The 21,934-nt window shown below is 45.5% G+C and overlaps 1 protein-coding gene across 1 annotated transcript; it reads left to right on the top strand.

Moving 5' to 3' along the window:
- The first annotated feature begins 2,650 nt into the window (after positions 1 to 2,650).
- Positions 2,651 to 21,609, top strand: LOC116825691 (protein mono-ADP-ribosyltransferase TIPARP-like). The gene is made up of 5 exons (XM_032781890.2): positions 2,651 to 3,129; positions 18,152 to 18,323; positions 18,514 to 18,701; positions 20,199 to 20,471; positions 21,168 to 21,609. Exons 1-5 carry the CDS (start codon positions 2,651 to 2,653, stop codon positions 21,607 to 21,609), a joined length of 1,554 nt encoding a protein of 517 aa, XP_032637781.2.
- Positions 21,610 to 21,934: the final 325 nt, after the last annotated feature.

Here is a 21,934-nt window from a genome sequence, read left to right on the forward strand (position 1 = left end):
ATTTCTTTGGTGCCTATTCCTTTCTCTTGAGACATTTTTATTGGCTCAATTTTGGAGAGGCTATAGAGAAATGGGTTTCCATCTGACTGTTTGGGGGCAGTGTCCACTGATTCAGGACTTTGGGGACAAGTGTTTGCCATTATACGTACTTCTCAGCTCCCCTGCAGACATATACTGCCAATCCCTATGCCCAAAGAGAGTCCGTTATTAATTATTGCTATTGGAGCAACGGTTGTGAGTGAACCTAGGAAGAGGAGTCTCCTGTTGCAGATCAGTGTGTTTATGGTGGAGTAGGGAGAGGACTGCAAACTTTCTAGACTCTCTTGGAGACTGACATTCACGCTACATAAAGGAATGGAATAGAAAGGTGATACAAGACACCATAAAGTCCCTGTTGACTCCAGCAGCATCCCTTTCTGTGGGGCATGGGGAGGGAGAGAGGAGCACAGAAGTTTGCATTGCTTATCCTGTGTGTGTGTGTGAGAGATAGACCATGATCCTGTGCTGATCCATGCATGACTCCCCCAAAGCCAGCTAGCCCCAAAAGTAAATGATTGAGGTTCAAAAATTTGGAGAGGGAGGGGGGATTGAAATCCCCAGATAAGACCAACCTACACTGAGACTGGCTTCCCCTCTCAGCCCAAGAAGGCGGGGGGGTCCCTGCAGGGCAGGCTCAAGATCCATTATGGGGGCAGTGTCAGAGTGTGCTGGGGAAAGTGAAGCTTTCATGCCTTTACAGCTTACAGCCCTCCATGGCGGACGCAGTATCTCGCCCCTCCAGGGCAGCGGATGGGAGAGGCGCAGATTGTTGCTGGGCAGCCTGGAATGCTGGGGCTGGCAGTTTAACTGACAGATGGGGCTGGCAGTTTAACTGATGGATAGAATTGCCTTGTGCACCCCATGCACAGAGAGCAGGAGGACTGAGTGTGGCCAAAGCTGACTCACGTGTTGCTTTCCACCCCCCAGCATACAAGCTTAGGAGAGGAGGTGACTATAACCCATTAGCCGTGTGGAGCCTTAGTGGGTTCTTGAGATTTGCTGAGGCAGGGGTCGCATTACCCAGCCCGCTGACAAGGGAGGGAGGTGGGGATGGATCTCTGGGGAGACAGGATCAGGGCTGAGCAGCAGTGAGGGAAGAGCCTTTAGGGCAGCTAACACTAAGGAGAAGCCAGGTTAGGTGCTACCTTGCTGGATATTTCTGAGAGCAGGAGGGGTAAGCGTGGCCGGAGCTGACGCACATGTCACTCCCCCACCCAGCACAGCCTGGCATTAACATCCTGACATGTTACGGGGGGCCCATCCTCTGTTGACCTAAAGCAGTGAAACTCACTGGCCCACCAGAGATACCCTGAGATTAACTCCCCTTTTCGCTCTTATTGCAGAGGGGTCCCATCCCTGCAGGGCAGGGCCAGGAGGAAGTGGGATGAAGCTCATGTGAGATGCTTCCACTGAGGCCCAGTCTACTCTTAAAACACAGGATGACCTAGCTCTGCTGCTTAGGGGTGTGAAATATCCACACCTTGAGAAGATATTAAACCAACCTTCGCCCTGCTGTAGACACTGCTAGACTGATGGAAGAATTCTTCCATCAACCTAGCTACCGCCTCTGGAGGGGGTGGATTTACCACAATGATGGAAAAATCCTTTCCATTGCTGTAGCAAGTGTCTGCCATTGCGCTATGGCAGCATAGCTGCAGTGCCATAGCTGTGTTGCTGTAGCACTTGTAGTGTAGACATACCCCGAGAGACCACTGTGTGTTTGGAGACCCAGTGAGTGACCTGTGTTTGCACTGCACGGCCCCGAAGTTTGGAGGGGTCTGAAGCAGTTTGGAGGGGTCTGAAAGGGTGACTTGTAACCTGACTCAGTAAGACCCTAGCTATCATGGGGATGCATACATACATAATATAAAGGGACAGATTGTAGTCAGATAAAATCAAGTAAATATTCATTTTGGGTGCTATGCATGTAAGAATCCCCAGAGGAGAGAGAGGAATCCTATGGGAATAGCATGATGGACTTAGAAGTGAATCCTAGGAGTAAGGTCCTGTTGAGGGAGCAGGGTGGATGTTGGAAGGATGAAACCCTGTAAAATGGGAACCTATTGGGTGATTAGTGTGAAGCCCATGGAGAATGATGGAAGCAGTGCACATGCCTGCCCGCAGGGATGAATCAGAAATGGGAGGAGGTCCTATCAGGGGAAAGCCAGAGGGAGGGGACATCATTTTGGAGTAGCCAGGATGGTGCTATGAGGGTAAAGTCCAGGAAAAGGGGTGTCCACTGGGAGAGAAGTATTTTGCTCTGTGTTTGTGCAGCACCTAACACAATGGAGTCCTAGTCCATGTTTAGGCTCCTAGGTGCTACGGTAATACAAATAAAAATAAATCAATTTGAGGAGAGAAATGCTAGTGCTGGGGGTTGAAGATCAGAAAATAATGATTTATCTTAGGGAAGTGTCTGTGTAAGCTGAGGGGAAAAGCAGGTAAGTGAGGTCTTACTGGGCTTGTGAAGTGTATGTTTGTGTGCAAGTATGTGAATGAAGTCCAGCTGGGAGATAGCTGGATGTGAACTGTGGTTAATCCAGGAGATGTCTGGGAGAGGCAGTTTTATGGGGAACACATTTTACATGTTATGGGGGAGTGGGAGAAGAGAATGGGGAATTTGAAGCCCAGGACACTGCAGCAGAACAGCTCACCACTTATTCAGCTTTTCTTCCTTTGTTTCTCCCAGGAATTGTTCTTCCAAAAGGTTCTACTCCAATTGCCCTTAGACCCCTACCACTTCAGCCAATGTGAAGCCAGTTCCACTGAACTCACTCCACTCCATGTCCACAATATGCAGCACGGAGATGATTCTAAAAGCCATTTGGTAGCTCCAGAGCAGCTCGAGGATGAGAATGGGATCCAATTTCATATCCACCAGGTAAATGGCATCAGGATCTGTGACCGCTTTCTGCTTGGCCTCTGCAAGGAAGGGGAGAGGTGCCAGCTTCACCACACACGCTACCCTTACCACTGGCAGGTGATGCGGAAGAAGAAAGGAGTGTGGCAGAGCGTGCATGAATCAGCTCAGCAGCACCTGGAGAAACTTTACAGCAATGTAAATGACTCACTAGTTACACTGGTGGAAAAGTAAGTGACAGAAAAACCTCCAGACCCAGCTTCTCGCAGAAGGCAACTCTCAGAGGCTCTTGTCCTAGACAACTCCCCTGCCTCCCCCACCCCCAACTGGAATAGTAGTGCTTCAGAAGTAGAAAGTTCATAACTACTCCAGTCATACCCAATCCCAGCAGGGGGTGCTTATGGAATAGTGCAGGAGCAATAATTCTACGGAGATCATAGCTAAGGCTAAGATTTTTTCATAGTTATTTTTAGTAAAAGTCACAGACAGGTCATGGGCAATAAACAAAAATTCATGGAAACTGTGACCTGTCTGTGACTTTTGGTGCTGCAGCTCCATGGTTACCCCCACCACCGTAGTGGGTGGGAGCTGCAGGGTTCCTCTTCCCTCCCCGCACAGGAGGCTGTCACCAGTCACTGGAACCCTGAGGAGCCTGTCACCTGTGACTGGAACTCTGTGGGGGGACCCTGAGGAGGCTGTGGCCTATCACTGGAACCCTGCCAAGGCTCTGCTGGTTGCCAGCTTCAGTCCCACCACAGCCCCAGGGGCTGAGGCAGAAAATGTCACAGAGGTCTCTGGAAGTCACAGATTCTGTGACTTCAGTGACCTCCATGACCTAAATGACATGACATTGATCATTGCTACTCCAATCTCAGCCTTTCCCAGCTACAGATGCAATATGGTACAGGGCAACTGTCTGTAGACTCAGACCATGTCCACACAACAGCTACAACTGAAATTTTGTTACTGGTTAGAGGCATGCTCCATTTAATCTGTTACAATGTAAACAGTTTGGGTTGTATCCATTCAACTGCTTTTCTGCCATCAGAACTGTGATTTTATGTTTTTATGAGCCTATTCTCAGAAACTACACCACAGTGCCCAAAATGCAATAGGGACACCAAGGCAGTGGGTATTTTTTAACCCACACATACTTTCTGAGTAAAATTATCAGATTTCATATGCAAATCTCATAATCCTACTTCAAAGGTTGCAGTGTCCATTTTCCATCATGGAAACCAACCAAGTATTTCAGTGAGATCTTGTCATAAATGGATAGGTAGGTAAGGGTTAAGTTTCTTTTACCTGAAAAGGGTAACCGAACACCTGACCAGAGGACCAATCAGAGAACTGGATTGTTTAAAGTCAGGGGCGGGAATTTGTATACTCGGGGTCTTTGTTGTTTTCTTAGCTATGAGGAAACAAGTCATTAACACAGAACTGACACACCCCAGCACCGAGTGCTACTATCGTAGAAATAAGGTTTGGAGATCTAGAGTGAGACAGAACAGTATATACGTACAGAGAGGGAGTACTTGCGATGGAATAGTCACAAACCGATTTTCTTGTAAACTGTCTAGCTGAGGCTCCCCCTAGTCATGACGTAAATCGACATGCCAATCTCAGGAAGTCCCTGAATTGAGCATACACTAACACTAACACACATTCCAAAACATCGAAAGCATGTCCCAGCCTCCACCACTGCACTGTCCAGATTATGAAATTGAGCTCTGACAGGGCCCCAGATACGGTCTGTAAGATCCTCTACCTTGGCGTAACGAGTGAACATACCCAACAGACAGCAGGCTCTACACATGAACTGAAAACTTAGTTTAATCTGTTTACTCCTTTGGTTAAGAGGGCAATGCTCCCAACTATTAATCTGGTTACAATGTAAACAGTATTTTGGTATTTGTGTATATCACATTCAAAATAACTCTTCTTGTCGCCGTCTCATTAAAATGTATTTATGTTTATTTTGTTTAATGAAGCCTTATTCTGCAGCAAAACACTTCTTACTTCATTCGTACAATGGTGCTTTGTGGGTAAATCCAAATTGCATAGCGGAAGACACCACCCTTGTGCGCAGTTGGTAAAATTTTTAACCCACACATACTTTTGATTTAAACATCTATCAAGATTTCATAATTGCAACATACTATACAATACCTATCTTCAACCAAGTGGGTGGAGTGTACCATTTTCTCTACAATGTGAAGGAAGGCAAGTACACACAATCAGGGTGAAATCTTGGACAATAAAATTCGTAGAGGGAGGAGGAAAAGGGTTAAGAGTTGGTATATTATTTATCCAAAAAAGAAGCGAGCATATACAGCGGAGCAAGAACCTAAACCCGGACATGATCTTCAAAGCCCAAAGGGAGCAAAACATCTAATTCTAGGAAACGGCATAGACTACGGAATTGTTTAACGAGTACAATTCAAGAAAGGCGGTGAGAGATTTTGTTGTCGGGCCGGGGTCTCCTTTGGTCTGTTTTCTTAACTATTGAGGAAACAAGTCTTCTTCTAATTCTGGACCCAGTAAACATAATATACTTATATTCAAACATGTAAGGACGGTACTGGTCAGGAGTCAAGACAGTTATTGGTCCTGCCAAGGTAAGGACAACTCGATGACCTTGAAACAGCGACCATCTCCCAGTAGCACATAATAATCCAGCCATGAATTGATCGTCATGTTATGGAGGAGATTCTATTGATATACCCTACTGCTTGTAGTTAATTCTTGTTGATAGCTGGGTTAATTGGAGCTGTATCCATTTATAGCCTACGGAGAGGATCTTAGAGTTTCACGTTATAAGGAGCAAAGAGCCATGGTCACTAGAGAGGGTTGTATTAAAGCAAAGTGATGTTTCAAATGTATTTCTCGCTTGTCATTTGTCTAGTATAAAAAGTTGTGATTGCATAGAGAAAACTTGTAGAAAGGATACTACTTCTACCATTAGAGAAAGGATGAGAGACATAGGAGTATGAAATAGGCTCCCACGGAATCTGTGGGGTATCTAATCAGCCTTATGTTGGCAGTCCCGGGAAAAGAGGCCAGACTCACCCTACGGGGGAGAGAGAGAGGAGAGAAGAAAATATCTACAGAAATAAGTCTCTGGTTGGTTTACAGTTTTTTTCTCTAATCGTTTCCAAATATAAGGGGATCTCTTAACTACCTGATGGAGCACGGGGGGCTGGCCGCAGCACCCCCCAGCTGTGGTTATAATTTGCATCTCATCCATATTGATCCATGAGTTGGGAGAAAATAGTTGGCAGTTAAACAGCTTGGTCTCACTCTTCTTCTCTTCACTTCCCCAGGTTAAACTCTCGGTGACTCAATGAGGTTTGCTTCTATTACTGTCTCGAAGAAGTTGTGAGGGGGAGCAAAGGGGTTTTATTGTCCACTAATAGATAACAATTTAGCTTTAAGAACTACAATGACTCGATTGCGGACTGGGGTGTCCACCGGAGGGTTGGGGACACCAGAGGGAGGAAAGGGGGGATCAGGCCCCATAGATTAATTCCTGATCTGGTGGCAGCGAGAATATCCAAGCTGGTAGTGAGCTTGGGGGAGTTTCAGGTAAGCCCCCAAACTTTGGACGCAAAAGTCTAGGTTTGGGACAGGACCAGACTGGTGGACACTAAAGTCCAGGTCTGGGACTGGACGGCTAGATTACCACAGATCTATCTTCCAGCTTCTGGAGATTTTTATTCTTCCAGACTGTCAAGCAGCAATGATAACAGAATACAAAACACTCTGAGGTGGTTCCTGAAAAGGAGGCAGAGCTAAATGAATTATATACATTGCTTGTGGTTTAGAACTAAGAACAATGAATGTCAGGAAAGTTCTCCATGATCCCAGAAGAATATTTTAAAGAAGTTACAAACAAGGACATCATTTGTATATTGACAAAGTCATGAGACTCTAGTAACAGACTGCAGCAGCAGCAGTTAGCACTAGTGTTGGCACCCTGACCCCATTACCAAAATAAACTGTAAGCTAACTCATCAATCAACTACATCACATTTTTAAGTGTGACTTGTTTGCAGTATTATGGAGAGATGGGAGTAATGGGCCAGCAGTATCAAAAGGCACATCCATCCTTAACTTGTACCTTGGATATATATAGAGTGCAGGTATGGAGAGAGAAAAAGTGTTTTCTGTGCTAAGCACTTGGTGGTGGCAGGGTGGAGTTTCCGTGCTTACATGAGGACAGTTCTGCCAGCACAGTAACAAGACAACTGAACATGCACCAGGAGCCACTGATATGTTACTGCTCTACGCCAAGTGCATCCATACCACAAATTGCATTTACAAACATGTAATAGTAAGGGTGTAAAAATAATACCTGAATCATACACAGCCTCACTCCGTGTTCCCTATCCTCCAATAGTTCCTTTGCTTTGAGTTCCTGGCTGTCCAAAAGATTCACTAATTCTGTGGTCAGTCTGGTTAGGAGCACTCACGCTAGGGTGACCAGATGTCCCGACTTTATAGGGACAGTCCCAATTTTTTGGTCTTTTTCTTATATAAGCTCCTATTTACCCCCACCCCATCACGATTTTTCACACTTGCTGTCTGGTCACCATAACTCACATATAGTTACCAGAAACTGGATTGAGCCTTCAAAGACTTTTTCCAAGCAGTGCATGGCAGTCTGTCAGATATCTACCACTCTCTGCAACATGATCAAAGATCTACTGTTATGTCTTCTGACTGAGTTTTGCTAAATTCAAAATGGGCAAGATGCCCTCCTCTTTCCAATACCTAGATATCCTTGGTCCAAAGTAGGGATCAAGACCTATGTCTTAACTTTTCCACAATAAGGAAGTGGTAGATTGTCATAAACAGATAGCTAAGGGTTAATGTCTCTTTCACCTGTAAAGGGTTAACAAACAGTAACCTACAACACCTGACCAGAGGACCAATCAGAGGACAAGATACTTTCAACTCTGGGTGGAGGGAAGCTTAGGTGTGTGTTCTTTGTCTGTTGTACTCTCTAGGCTCTGAGAGTGACCACACATACCTACAGGCTCTCTAATCTTCTGTTCCAATTTTGTAAGTACAAAGGTAGAAAGAGAAACAAGATTTTTCAAGGGGAGAAAATGGCAGACTGGGCCAGTTTACCCCGACAAACCAGAAGGGCCAAGAAACCAAAAGTTTGTCAGTGGAGAAAAGGGCCTCAGACACAGCATGGAAGATAATATCCACTATAAGCACGGGAAAGGTATGTGCACATGTCCATGGGAAAGAACAGATGGCCAAAATGAAAAGCCAAAACCTAATCAGTCTTCACTTGCAACGATAAGGCGATTCACAGAAGACAGGTAGAATCCCACCATAAAAAAGGAGCCGAAGGCTCCACCAGCCAGGCCTTGGAAAATTAGAAATCCGGGCTAAGCAGCAGACCCCAAACAAAACGTTATCCTACCACATCCGCCGCCGTCTCCGGATACCCATTGTTGTCCACCGCACAGGTATAAATTTCATATATGGTCCTATCTTCTCTATGAAGAATTTTTAATTGCTCAATTTTGGAGAGGATAAATGAGAAATGGGTTCCATCTGACTGTTTGGGGGAGTGTCACTGATTTCAGGACTTGGACAAGTTTGCCATGTATACGTACTTCTCAGCTCCCTTGCAGACATATACTTGCCAATACCCTATGCCCTAAGCAGAGTCCCGTTATCTATTAGCTTCGGTAGCAGGTTGTAGTGAACCTAATGAAGAGGAGTCTCTGTTGCAGATCAGTGGTATTATGTGAGTAGGAGAGCGGACTTCAGCATAATACATTTTATACTGACTTCTTGGATTGACTGACATCAGGTCTACATAAGGAATAGGATTATAGAAAGGTGATACAATGACGATCTCATAAAGTCCCTGTTGATTCGCAGCATCCCTTTGGTGTGCACGATGGGAGGAGAGAAAGGTAGACAAGAAAGTTTGCATTGTTTCCGTGTGTGTGTGTGAGACAGATAGACTCATATCCTGTGCTGATATCCATGCGATGACTCCCCAAAGCCGCTAGCCCAATAAGTAAATGATTGAGGTATACAAAAATTTGGAGAGGGAGGGGGATGAAACCCCAGATAAGACCAACTACACTGAGATCTGGCTTCCCCTCAGCCAAAGAAGGCGGGGGAGTACCTGCAGCAGCCAAGATCCATTATGTGAGGGCAGTGTCAGAGTGTGCTGGGAAAGTGAAGCTTTCATGCCTTACAGCTTTACACCCTCCATGGCAGGACGCAGTAATCTAGCCCCTCCAAAGGCACGATGTGAGAGGCATGATTGTTTGCTGGGGAGCCTGAATGCTCGCGCTGGCAATTTACTACAGATGGGCTGCAGTTAAGGATGGATGAATTGCGCCTTGTTGCACCCCATGCACAGAGAAGTCAGGAGGACTGGTGTGGCCAAAGCTGACTCCACGGTGCTGCTTTCACCCCCCAGCGATACGCTAGGAAGGAGGTGACTAATAACCCCATTTAGCCGTTGAGCCTTTAGTGGTTCTTGAGATTTAGCTGAGGCAGGGATCGCATTACCCAGCAACCGCTGACAAGGGTAGGAGGGTGGGATGGATGCGTGTGGGGAGGCAGGTCATGAGGCTGAGCAGCAGTGAGGGATGAGCCTTTTAAGGCAGCAACATAAGGAGAAGCCAGGTTAGGTGCTACCCTTGCAAAATATTTAACCATGAGCGCAAGAGCGGTAAGCGTGCCGCGAGCCTGACGCACATTGTCACTTAACCCCCACCCCAGCACAGCCTGGCATTACATCCCCGCCACATGCTTAACGGGGGACCCATCCTCAATGTTTGACCTAAAGCAGTGAAAACTCACTGGCCACACAGAGATAACACACTGAGATTAAATCCCTTTTCGCTCTTATTGCAGAGGGTCACATCAACATGACAGGGCAGAAGCAGCAGGAGGAAGTGGGATGAAGCTCATGTAGATGCTTCCACTGAGGCCCAGTCTAACTGCTTTAAACACACAGACTGACTAGCTCTATGCTTAAGGGTGTGAAATTCCACAACCTTCGAAACGATCATTAAACCAACCTTCTAGCCACCATGCTGTAGACACTGCTAGACTTGATGGAAGAACTTCTTCCAGTCCACAATAGCTATAACCGCGCTGACGGGTCGATATTACAACACGAATGCATGGAAAATCCATTCATGCGCTATCATATGCTGAGTACAGAACCTATACTGCGCAATAACTGGCCATAGTTGCAGTGCCAAGCTGGTATGCTCCGTGAGTAGGGCAATGATAGCATTAAAGACAACATAAAACCGAGAGATTTCCATAGACCTGTCGTTTAAGGAGAGACCCATGTGAGTGACCCTGTGTTTGCAGGACGACGGCTCCCGAAGTTTCAGGGTCTTGGAGAGCAGGCTAGAAATTATGGAGGGTACAATGAAAGGAAGGACTTGTACTGACATCGAGTAAGGACCCTAGCTAATATCATAAGGATGCATTACATCATAATATAAATAAGGGACAGATTGTAAGTCAGTATAAGAATCAAGTAAATAATTCATTATGCGGTAGGATCTAGCGTAAGAATCCGCAGAGGAGAGAGAAGGCACATTCTATGGGAATAGCAGATGGTACTTTCAAAGTGAATACCTAGGAGTAGGTCCTGTGAGGGAGCCGGTGACTGTTGGAAGATGACAACCCTGAAAATCGGAACCTATTGGCTGATAGATTGTAAACAGCCACATGGAGAATGATGGAACAGTGCACAAATGCCTGCCCGCAGGGATAAATCAGAAATCGGGACAGGAGGTCCTATCGAGGGAAAAGCGCCAGAGGAAAGGGGAACATCATTTTGGGAGTAGCCAGCAGAAATGTCAGTGCAAAAATACAATGAGGTAAAGTCCCAGGAAAGGTGGTTCCACTGGGAGAGAAGCTATTTGCTCTGCTGTTTGTGCGCAACCTACACACAAATGGAGTACCTAGTCATGTTTAGCTCTAGGACTGAGGACTACCGGAAATACAAAATAAAAATAAAATCAATTTGAGGAGCAAAATGTATGTGCTGGGTTGAAGATCAGAAATATAATGATCTACTCCTTAGGAGTAAAGATCTTGTGTAAGCTGAGGAAACAGGTAAGTGAGGTCTGTACTGCGCTTGTGAAGTGTATGATTTTGAGTGCAATATGTGAATGAAGTCAGCTGGAGTATAGCGGATGTGAAGTGGTTACAATCCAACCAGGAGATGATCTGGAGAGCAGTTTTATCATGGCGGAAACATCACTTTACATGTTAGGGGAGTGAGGAATGAAGGAATGGGGAACTGTGAAAAGCTCAGGAAACTGAGCAGAACAGACCTCACCAAACTTTTCAGCTTCTTACCCATACTAACCTTTGGTTCTGCCCAACATTATGATGACTTCCAAAGAGTCCTACTCACAATCTGCCCTTAGACCCTACCAACTTCAGCCCAATGTGAAAGCCAGTCCACTGAAAACTCACCACTCCCATGTCCACACTACTTGCGCACAGGGATGATTCCTTAAAAAGAACCATTTGGCGATAACATCCAGAGCAGCTCGGGATGAGAGGGATCCAATTTCATAGTGCACACCAGGCTAGATGCAGTCAGGGATCTTGTGACCGCTTTCTGCTTGGCCTCTGCAAGGAGGGAGAAGTGCCAGCTTACCACACACAGCTAACCCTTAAACACACTGCGCAGGTGATGCGAAGAAGAAAGGTTGTGCAGAGCCGTGCATAATTCAAGCTCAGCAGCACCTGGAGAAACTTTACAGCAATGTAAATGACTCACTACTTACACTAGTGGAAAAGTTAAGTGACAGAAAACCTCCAGACCCGCTTCTCGCAGAGCACAACTCTCTCAGAGGCTCCTTGTCTAGACACTCCCCTAGCACAAATCTAACAAAAAATACCCAAAAAAAAAAAAAAAAACAAAAACCAAAAAAAAAAACACAAACACAAAAAACTACCAACCACAAAAACAAAAGAATAAAACGTCCACCACCACCAAATGCATAAAGAGTAAGTTAAAGTAGAAGTTCCAATAAATATACCAGTCATCACCAATCCAGCAGGGGCTTATGAATAGTGGCAGGAGCAATAATTCTACGGAGATCATAGCTTAAGGGCTAAGATTTTTTCATAGTATTTTTAGTAAAGTCACAGACAGGTCATGGGCAAATAAAAACAAAAAATTACATAGGAAACTGATGATAGTCTGAAATGAACTTTTAATGTGCATAAGCAGCTCATGGATGTACCCAACAACACACCGTAGTGTGTGGGAGCTGCGGCGGGGTATCTCGTTCCTCCCAGCACAGCAGGCTGTCACAGTCACTGGAACCTGAGGCGCCTGTCATGTGATGGACTCTTGTGGTGTGGACCTGAGGAGCGGTGATGCCTATAACTGGGAACCTGCCAAGCTCTAGCTGGTTGCCAGCTTCGTCCACCACGCCCCAGGGCTAGGCAGAATCAGTACAGAGGTCTTCTGGAGAGTCACATTCTGTGCATCATGACTCCATGACCTAATGCACTGAATTGATCATGCTATCACAATCTCAGCCGGTTCTCAGCACACGATGCAATATGGTACAGGCACTGTCTGTAGACTCAGACATGTTCACACACAGCCTACAACTGAATTTGTTACTGGTTAGAGGCGGAATGCGCTCATTGTAATCTGTACAATGTAAAACAGTTGGGTTGGTATCCATTCAATGCTTTTCTGCCATACAGAAACTGTGATTTTTATTTGTTATAGCCTAATTCTCAGAAACTACACACACATGTCCAAATGCAATGGGACACCAAGCAGTGGGTTTTTAACCACCATATTTTGAGATAAAATTATAGATTTCATATGCAAAGTCTGCGTAATCCTAGCGCCTCAAGGGTTGCAGTGTCCATTTTCCATCATGGAAAACGCAACAAGTTTTCAGTGAGATCTGTATAAAGATGGAAGGTAGGTAAGGTTAAGTTTCTTTTACTGAAAGGGTACCGACACCTGACCAGAACCAATCAGAAACTGGATTGTTTAAAGTCAGGGCTGAATTTGTGTTTGTACTCGGGGTCTTTGTTGTTTTCTATAGCTATGAGGAAACAAGTTTCTTCTATTCTCTCCTAATACTCTTTCTAAACATCTGTAATACCAGGAACCGAAAGTAATTCGAGCTATATGGTCTTTGTGCTGTATTTACCTGTATGTTAATTTGTTTGTGCTTGGTTAATTGGCTATCGTTTTAAATTTTTTTTTCAGACTGTTTTTATATTTTCTTATAAGCAAAGCCGTATTTGAGTTTATACTTATGCAAGCTGATTGTTTTATATTTTCTTTCTTTTTTTCCTATAAAGTTTCTTGTTAAACCGTTGTGAAAGTTCGTGTTTCCTAGAGCAGAGAGCAGCGGAAAGAGGCTGTGGTTTTTTCTATTGGGTCCAGGAAAGAGCAGACTACGGGAAAGACGACGAAGGAATTCCTCTGTTCTCTCGGTGGTTACAGTTTTTCTCGTTCCTGGACAGGAGCAACAGGGAGGTGGCCAGAGCCCACTGGAGGTATTTTGCATCGTCATTGTCTGAGGGAAGCAGAAAAGCGGGTTTCTTCCTTCACCCAGGTTAGCGCGGAGGCAAAGCCTGGCAAGGAGGGAGGGTGTATGTCCTGCTTTAGCATCAAGGGATTGGGAATCTGGGGTTCCACCAAGGAGGTTGGGACGCAGGGAGAAAGGGGGATCAGGCCATAGATTAATTCTGATCTGGTGCAGCGAGAATATCCAAGCTGGTAGTGAGCTTGGGGAGTTTCAGGTAAGCCCCCACTTTGGAGCAAAGTCTAGGTTTGGCAGGAACCAGACTGGTGACACTAAAGTCCAGGCTGGGACTGGACGCTAGATTAACCACAGATTTATCCTTCCAGCTTCGGAGATTTTAGTTCTTCCAGACTGTCAAGCATCAATGATAACAGAATACAAAACTCTGAGGTGGTCCTGAAAAGGAGGCGAGCAAGATTAGTATAATTGCTTGTGGTTTAGAATTAAGAAAATGATGTCAGAAAGTTCTGCCATGATCCGAAGAATATTTTAAAGAAGTTACTAAACAAGGAAAAATCATTGATATATTGACAAAGTCATGAGACCTAGTAACAGAGCTGCAGCAGCAGCATTGCACAGGTTGGCACCCTGACCCCATTACCAGAAGTGAACTGGTGAGCTACTCATCATCAACTACATCCTTTTTAAGTGTACTTGTTCTGAGTATTATGGAGAGATGGGAGTATGAGGCCAGCAGTCATCAAAAGGCACATCCTCCTAAACTTTGTACCTTGTGAATATTAGAGTGAGGTATGGAGAGAGAAAAAGTGTTTTCTGTTCGCTAAGCCACGTTGGTCGGTGGCAGGTGGAGTTTCCGCTGTATACATGAGGACGTTTGCAGCAAGTAACAAGCAACTGACAGCCACCAGGAGCCATGATATTACGTTGCTCTACGCAAGTGCATCCAACCACAATTGCTGTTCACAAATGTAATGTAATGTAAAAATTAATACTGAATCATACACAGCCATCTACTAGTGTTCCTTATCCTCCAATGTTTCTTGCTTTAGTTTCTGGCTGCCAAAAGATTCACTAATTCTGTGGTCAGTCTGGTAGGGCACTCACGCTAGGCGTGACCAGAGTCCCACTTTATAGGGACAGTCCCAATTTTTGGTCTTTATCTTATATAGCTTCCTATTTCACCGCACCACCAAATCCCGATTTTTCACACTGTGCTGTGGGCTGGGGGTCGGAGGTAGACTACTACATAGTAGTTACACGAAACTGGACTTGAGCCTAAAAGACTTTTTCGCAAGCAGTGCATGGCAGTGCTTCAGATATCCTACACTCTCTGCAACATGATCAAAGATTAACTAGTTATGTCTTCTGACTGAGTTTTGCTAAATTCAAAAAGGCAAGATGCTCTCTTTCCAATACCTAGATATCCTTGGCAAGTAGGGATCAAGACCTATGTCTTAACTTTTCACATAGAAGTGTGTAGACTGTCATAAACAGATAGCTAAGGGTTAATGTCTCTTTCACTGTAAGGGTTACAAACAGTAACCTACAACACCTACCAGAGGACCAATCAGAGGACAAGATACTTTCAACTCTGGGTGGAGGGAAGTTAGGTGTGTGTTTCTTTGTCTTTGTCTCTCATAGGCTCAGAGGGACCACAATACCTACAGGCCTCTAATTGCTGTCATTTTGTAAGTACAAAGTGTAAAAGATAGTTAGTCCTTTTAAATTGTTTTTCTGATATTTGCAACTGTGTATCTGGTTGGTCGAGTTTAATGGTATATTTCGCCTGAAAGTTTTTAAATTGTATTCTGTTGGAGAAGCTTTTCTATTGTATAAGCGTGAAAGACCCTTAATATTATCCTCTAGTTACAGAGAAAACTTGTACCTTTTTTCTTTCTTTTTTTTACCTAAGAGGTTGTGCTATTGTAAGAGCGTGTTGTATTTTTCCTAGTGAGCTCCAAGGAATTGGTCTTTACTCACCAGGAATGGTGGGGAAGGGAAGGATAAATTTCCTCTTTGTGTTAGATTCACAGGAGCTTGAATCTGTATTGCCTCTGAGTGAGGTGAACCGGAGGAGGGTGTAGGGGGATCCTTGTTTAGATTCACAGGAGCGTTAATCTGTCTAATCCTCTCCTTCAGTGACCCGGGCAGAAAATCTGGATGAAGAAAGGAGGGGGAAGGGAAATGTTTAGTCCCTTTGTTGTGAAGACTCAAGGGAATCTTGGGTTTTCAGTGCGTCCCAGGGAAGTTTTGGGAGACAGAGTTTTATCAGACACTCAGAGTTCTGATTGGTGGCAGCGTATCAGATCTAAGCTGGTAATTAAGCTTAGAGGATTTCATGCTAGTACCTCATTTTTGGACTCTAAGGTTCAGATTGAGGAAAGTATACTATGACATAGATGCTCTTAGATATTAAGTGATGGGAGGCAGCAAACAACCCTAATAGAGATAGATGCAGTAGTTTTGTAATTCATGAATCTGAATAGTGTGAATTCTATGTCCAGTAAAACAAATTACAAACATTTTTTAAATCAGTCTGTTTCCAGCTGACATGGCCATGGAAGAGGTAATAAGTGACTTGGACCATACAGCAAACTAACTAGCAAAACTAACATAAATCTAATTAGTAACAGGAAGGAACAGATCCTCCTGCCAGACCAGGAAATTAGCAAGGATAGTACCCAGTTCAAATTAACACACTATTAACTAATTATTAACCTTGTGCTGTTTTTAGGCAACTACACCCTCTAACTGGTTATAAGAAGGGTAAAATTTGTTGTATGAATTAGGGTTCCCAGGTATCTGGTTTTTGACTGGAACACCCAGTCGAAAAGGAAACCTGGCGGCTCTGGTCAGCACTGCCGACCGGGCCGTTAAAAGTCCAGTCAATGGTGCGGCGGGGCTAAGGCAGGCTAGTCCCTACCTATCCTGTCTCCACACTGCACCCCAGAAGCGGCGAGGCCCTGTGCTGTGCCCCAGAAGCGACCAGCAGGTCCGACCTGAGCACTGTCTCCACATTACCATTGGCCAGGAACCACGGCCAATGAGAGCTGTGAGGGTTGTGTCTGCAGGCAAGAGCAGTGCACTGAGCCTCCTGGCCCCCGCACTTAGGAGCTGGACCTGTTGGCTGCTTCTGGGGCACAGCACAGGGTATGGGCAGGCAGGGATCCTGCCTTAACCTTGCTGCACCACCAACCAGGAGCCACCTGAAGTAAGCCCGTGCCTCAAGCCCAAGCCCCAACCCAGCCCTGAATCCCCCCAAACCCCTCATCCCTGGCCCCACCCCCTCCTGAACCCCAACCCCCTGCTTCAACCTGCAGCCCCCTCCTCATGGCCGGTGCAATCATTTAGGCAAACTAGGCAGCCGCCTAGGGCGCCTAGTGGTTGGGGGCACCTAAAAGTCTCCTCAGGAGAGGAGGTGGAGTGGATGTGAGCTGGGTGGAGAGGCGCGCAGGGAGGGCTGCCCACAATAACGGGGAGGGGGGAGATGCACAGGGAAGCAGCTCCCCGCCCCAGCTCACCTCCGCTCTGCCTCCTCCGCTGAGCACACAGCCCCCACTCTAAGTCTCCTCCAATCGGCGCCGCACGCCTGGGTGGGGAGGAGAATTAGAGCAGCGCTGACATGATCAGTGGAGGAGGCGGAGCCGAGGTGAGCTGGGGCGGGCTACCCAGGCAGAGTTAGCTGCCGTGGCAGGGGTGGGGGAGTCTCCCTGGGCGGGGTTAGTTGCTGTGGGGGGACGGGGAGGGAGAGGGGTTAGCTGTTCCGGTGGAGGGGGTAGCTGCTGTGGGGGACTCCTCGGGTCAGATGCTGAGTTAGCTGCTGTGGAGGGGGCGGGGTTAGCTGGGTGGGGGGTGCAAGGTGGAAGTTTCGCCTAGGGCACAAAACTTCCTTGCACCAGCCCTGCCCCTCCTGCACTCTGAATCCCTCTGCCCCAACCCCCAGCATGGAGCCCCCTCCTGTGCCCCAAACCTCTCATCACCAGCCCCACCCCAGAGCCTGCACCCCCAGCAGGAGCCCTCACCCTCTCCTGCACCCCAACCCCGTGCCCCAACCTGCAGCCCCCTCCCACACTCTGAGTCCCTTGGCCCCAGCCCCAAGCCCCATCCCGCACCCCAAACTCCTCATCCCCGGCCCCACCCCAGAGCCCACACCCTCAATTAGAGCCCTCACCCTCCCATACCCCGGTGCCCTGCCCCAGCCCCAGCCCAGTGAAAGTGAGCGACGGTGGGGGCCAGTGAGCCACAAAGGGAGGGGGAATGTAGTGAGTGGGGGTGGGGCCTCGGGGAAGGGGCTGGGCTACAGTATTCAGTTTTGTGTGATTAGAAGTTTGGCAACCATAGTATGGATGTGGTTTCAGATAGTCCAACTTTGGAAATATTCAACCATAAAAGCTAGAAACTTAAAAAAAGTAGTTTCTATGCTGCAGATTCTGATTGTATTGATGTGTGAGAGCAGCTTGTCCCACTACCCCAACCTGAAATCTTTTACTGGTTGTACATAGTCCTATAAGAGCAAATTCTTTTTGGATTGCCGTAGGAAGCAATGCAGGAGCACTGGCTGAATGGGGAACTCTAAGCTACTCTGTTATCAGCATCTCTCAGCAGGAGGTGCTGTGGGGGATGGTGCAAGAGTAATGATGCTTGCTCATGCTTCAACACCAGTTTCTTTCAGCAGGAAAATCTCTTACAAGTTCTGTTTCTTCCACAGGGATGGTTCAAAAGGCAAAGTCAACCTAAATGCGATGGAACTGTACTCCTTTGGTCCTTATGGCAAAATACGGAGACTGTCCAACACCCATGATCCACAGCATAACCCACATCTCCACACAGAGTGGCACATGTATTGGCTTGATGAAACCAATTGGAAGGAATATGAGGAGGTCAGGAGAGAAAGAGGCAAAGGTGATGCCCTCCAGGGCAGAGTTGGCAGTTGCAAAGTGGGAAGTAGTGTGTACAAGAGTAGAACTGGATTATTATAGGCCAAGTGTCAGAAAGGAAAACTGGCTTCTTCCTTATCGTATTCTGATTCCATCTCTTCTTCCCCTACCCCCAATTTCTGTCTCTGCACAGCCAATTTCCCAAGAAATCATTAATGCCTTTGAGAGTGGCTTACAGAGCTACAGCTTCAGTCATGAAGGGCAACAGTACACTCTGGATTTGAAGAACCTTATACAAACTAACTCAACAACAGAACAAAAGTCATCCATTCAGTGCCGTCCTGCCTACCACGCACCTATCGACATGGTACCACATCTGCGGTAAGCAACTCCACCTGCAATATTCCCTCTAAAAAAAAAATGTAAATGGCATTCAGATAATTGTATAGGGAACTGGTGAGGGCACCAATATATTTAAATTGCTTAACACTTTCTATTATAAAGGATTATTGTGATGTTTTGAGAAAAGTTCTCACATATCCATTGTTTTCAGCAGGCCTTTGATATAAAGCAGTGAGAAAGCCTTGGGTTAGAGAAGTTCCTTTCTTTTCTCCCTCAAATTTCTATTCAGGTTTAGCTTATTTACAGACTGTCTGCCATTTCCCTTCTCTCACTTGCCTTCCTAAGGAAAATGTTGGCAGTATGCCACGATAACACCACAAATATTCTAAGGACAGGCCCATGTCACTGGTAAAGCAGCAGCATCACAAGCTCCTCTGGGAGCTACTGGAGTAGCAAGAGGTGGGAAGAAGGCAAGGCTAGGTTTCCCCCCACAGCCATCTCTCTCCCTGGACTCAGTGTAAATGACTGTACATGACAATGAATGGTCACTGTGTGAAGGAACAAGGGTGACAATGGTTTTCCGCGTGGCTAGGACACTCACCTTGGATATGGAAAGCTTACATTAAAGTCCCTGCTCCAATGACTAATCAATTATAAAAAGTGGAGCAGCTTCAACAGAAGAGCTTGACAGAGACCTATCCTGGGATACCTATAGCCCATTTGTTAGGGTGCTCACCTTCAGTGAGGAAGACCCAGCTCCAAATTCCTTCCCTACATCAGGCAAACCTAGTCTCCCACATCTGGGCTAAAAGTCATAAGATATTGCAGTGCATTGTTGTGTTGAATCTCACCCTTTAAAAATGCCCAGAAACAAAGCACTTTGGACCAAACAAGATGTTTAATTTGACCCAAAACATCTTTTTGATTCACCAAAATTTTTCACAATTTTTAGATTTGGTTCAACCAAACCAACTTTTTTGGGAGGGAGTGGAGGGGTAATGCCAGCAAACTGAAAAAATCAGTTTTTTGCCTAGCTCTAATTGCAAAGTCAAGAATTTGAAAGTTATGACAGCCTGTGCAACCTCAATTCATCCTCTTTGTACATATGTATTACGATCAGGTTCTTTATTTAACTTTTTATTAAGGCAGTTTTTACATGATCACATACTATTTTTTCCACAGGAACCCGTGTCACTCAGTGCACAGGTTGAATGCACCAAGAGACAAAATTAGGTTTGCATGGCAACTGTAAATCTATATTTCCTAACTTTTAAGTGCTTGATTTTGCAACTTAACTAACTTTGTGAATTAGTTTTTTTGTAAGTAATTATCATATATAATACAGTAGTGCCAAGATCAAGATTTGGGCCCCTGTGCTAGACACTCATCAAACACAGTAAGACAGTCTCTGCCTCAAAGATCTTACAGTCTAAATTAAACCAATGTGGAACATATAGGTATGGGTATAGGACAGGAAAATGAAGGTAACCAGAACATATTAAAACCAAACAAATATTTGTTCTGTTCTCTTCTTAGGACACTTCCAAATGGTTGTAAGGGACATCTCAATCCTTATGCTTCCAGCATCCCTGGGGAGGATCCCACTGATGGGTACTCTGGACCATATCCTGCATCATGGATCTCATGCCCCCCAGAAGGACTCACTTATGTGCAATGTGAAATAGCACCATCAGAAGCAGTGTACCGCACAGTTTATACTCTCTTCCACAAATCTCTCTCAGAGGATACATTTCTGGTATTAGGGATTTACAGGATCAGGCAGGAGTATCTTTGGCAAAAATACAGCAGGTATAAAGAGGAATACAGAGCTGATGATAGGTGTAAGCAGACTGAGCAATTGCTTAGGGCTCTGAGCAGCTCAAGGAGGTCCCCCGTTAATTATTAGTATGTGTTGGGTGGGAAAGGGGGATATTCCTGCTTAGGGCCCCAAGTGAGCTAGCCCCTGCACTGAAGGAATACATGAGGTTATAGAATGTACCATGGGATCTAAGTTGGGAATAGTGCATTGCAGATCCCGGTGTCTTCAAAAATCTTGGAACCTGAATCTCAGATGTGCTAGTACCCTAGAATGAAGATCCTGCTGTGCTTGGTGGCAAACCATAGATCTTATCATTAATGCAGATCCCACTGTACTAGAGTGAATGTATTTGTCAGTGGGTGAATCTTAATGCACTGGTGAGTGCATCATGGTTTTTGATGGGTGATCTTTGAGCTTGGATAGAGTAGAACTTGTGCACAACAGTGATCATACACAGGTGTGGGTGTGATTAGTTGTGTGGGGTATCCTGTACTCTTTCAAATTATAGGTAACTGAACCCTTGGTGCTTCGAATTCAGGATTGGGTGTTTTAGATATTGAGTAAGCAGAGAGGAATGAGAACACAAAAGTAGGACTAGGTCTCCAATTCTCTCCCAGCCCCTTAGCAAATGTTCCCTCAAGCAGTAACCCTAATTCCTCTGTTTCTGTGTTCTTTTCTTTGCTCAGTCAGAAGGAAATAATGTCCCGAGGACTCTCAACAGAAGAGAAAAAACAGCTAGAACAGCATCTCTTCCATGGCACCTCAGCAGACAGCAAGAACTCCATCTGTCAGATGGGCTTTGACCCTCGTCTCTCAGGACAGCATCTTGCAGCCTTTGGCAAAGGCAGCTATTTTGCCAAGAATGCCCAGTACTCAAATGGATTTTGTACAGCATGCAAGGCTGGGCTGCGCTATATGTTTCTGGCAAAGGTCCTAGTGGGAAAGTCTGCTGTAGGGAATGCTAGTTATTGTCAACCTCCAACAATAAGGTCTAATGGCCCACCCTTTGATTCATGTGTTGATTCCACTTCCAGTATCTATGTGATCTTTAACAGTAGCCAGTCCTACCCATATTTCCTGATCTGCTACAAGCTGTTTTCTGACCCTGTTGCAATAGATGGTTCATAATTAGAGCTGGCCAAAAAATTTTGTGCACAACCTTTTTTTTCTACTGAAAAATGCAGATTCAGGTCAATTGAAACAATTTGGAAATTCAGGTCAGTTTCAGTGACTTGTTTCAGTCACGAAAAAAGAATTTCAGAAACGTCAGAACAGTTCATTTCTGGAATGAAACATTTCAACTTTTCTTTTTTGGAAAGATGTTTTATTTCAGGTTTTCCCTCAATGGTATTTAAAAACACTTCAACCCCCTCAAAAACAAAATGAACCATTGACATTTTGGTTCACAGAAGCAATTCCTCCCCCCTCCCATTTTTTTGGTTTGGCCACTGAA

This window comes from Chelonoidis abingdonii, chromosome 1 (assembly GCF_003597395.2).
Source record: "Chelonoidis abingdonii isolate Lonesome George chromosome 1, CheloAbing_2.0, whole genome shotgun sequence".
NCBI lineage: Eukaryota > Metazoa > Chordata > Testudines > Testudinidae > Chelonoidis > Chelonoidis abingdonii.

Excerpts from the sequence above, each read along its gene's own strand:
- LOC116825691 (XM_032781890.2), top strand. The coding sequence starts at position 2,651 with ATGGGGAATTTGAAGCCCAGGACACTGCAGCAGAACAGCTCACCACTT. Across the intron at positions 3,130-18,151 it reads CTAGTTACACTGGTGGAAAA|GGATGGTTCAAAAGGCAAAG; the intron begins GTAAGTGACAGA and ends TTTCTTCCACAG. Across the intron at positions 18,324-18,513 it reads ATTGGAAGGAATATGAGGAG|CCAATTTCCCAAGAAATCAT; the intron begins GTCAGGAGAGAA and ends GTCTCTGCACAG.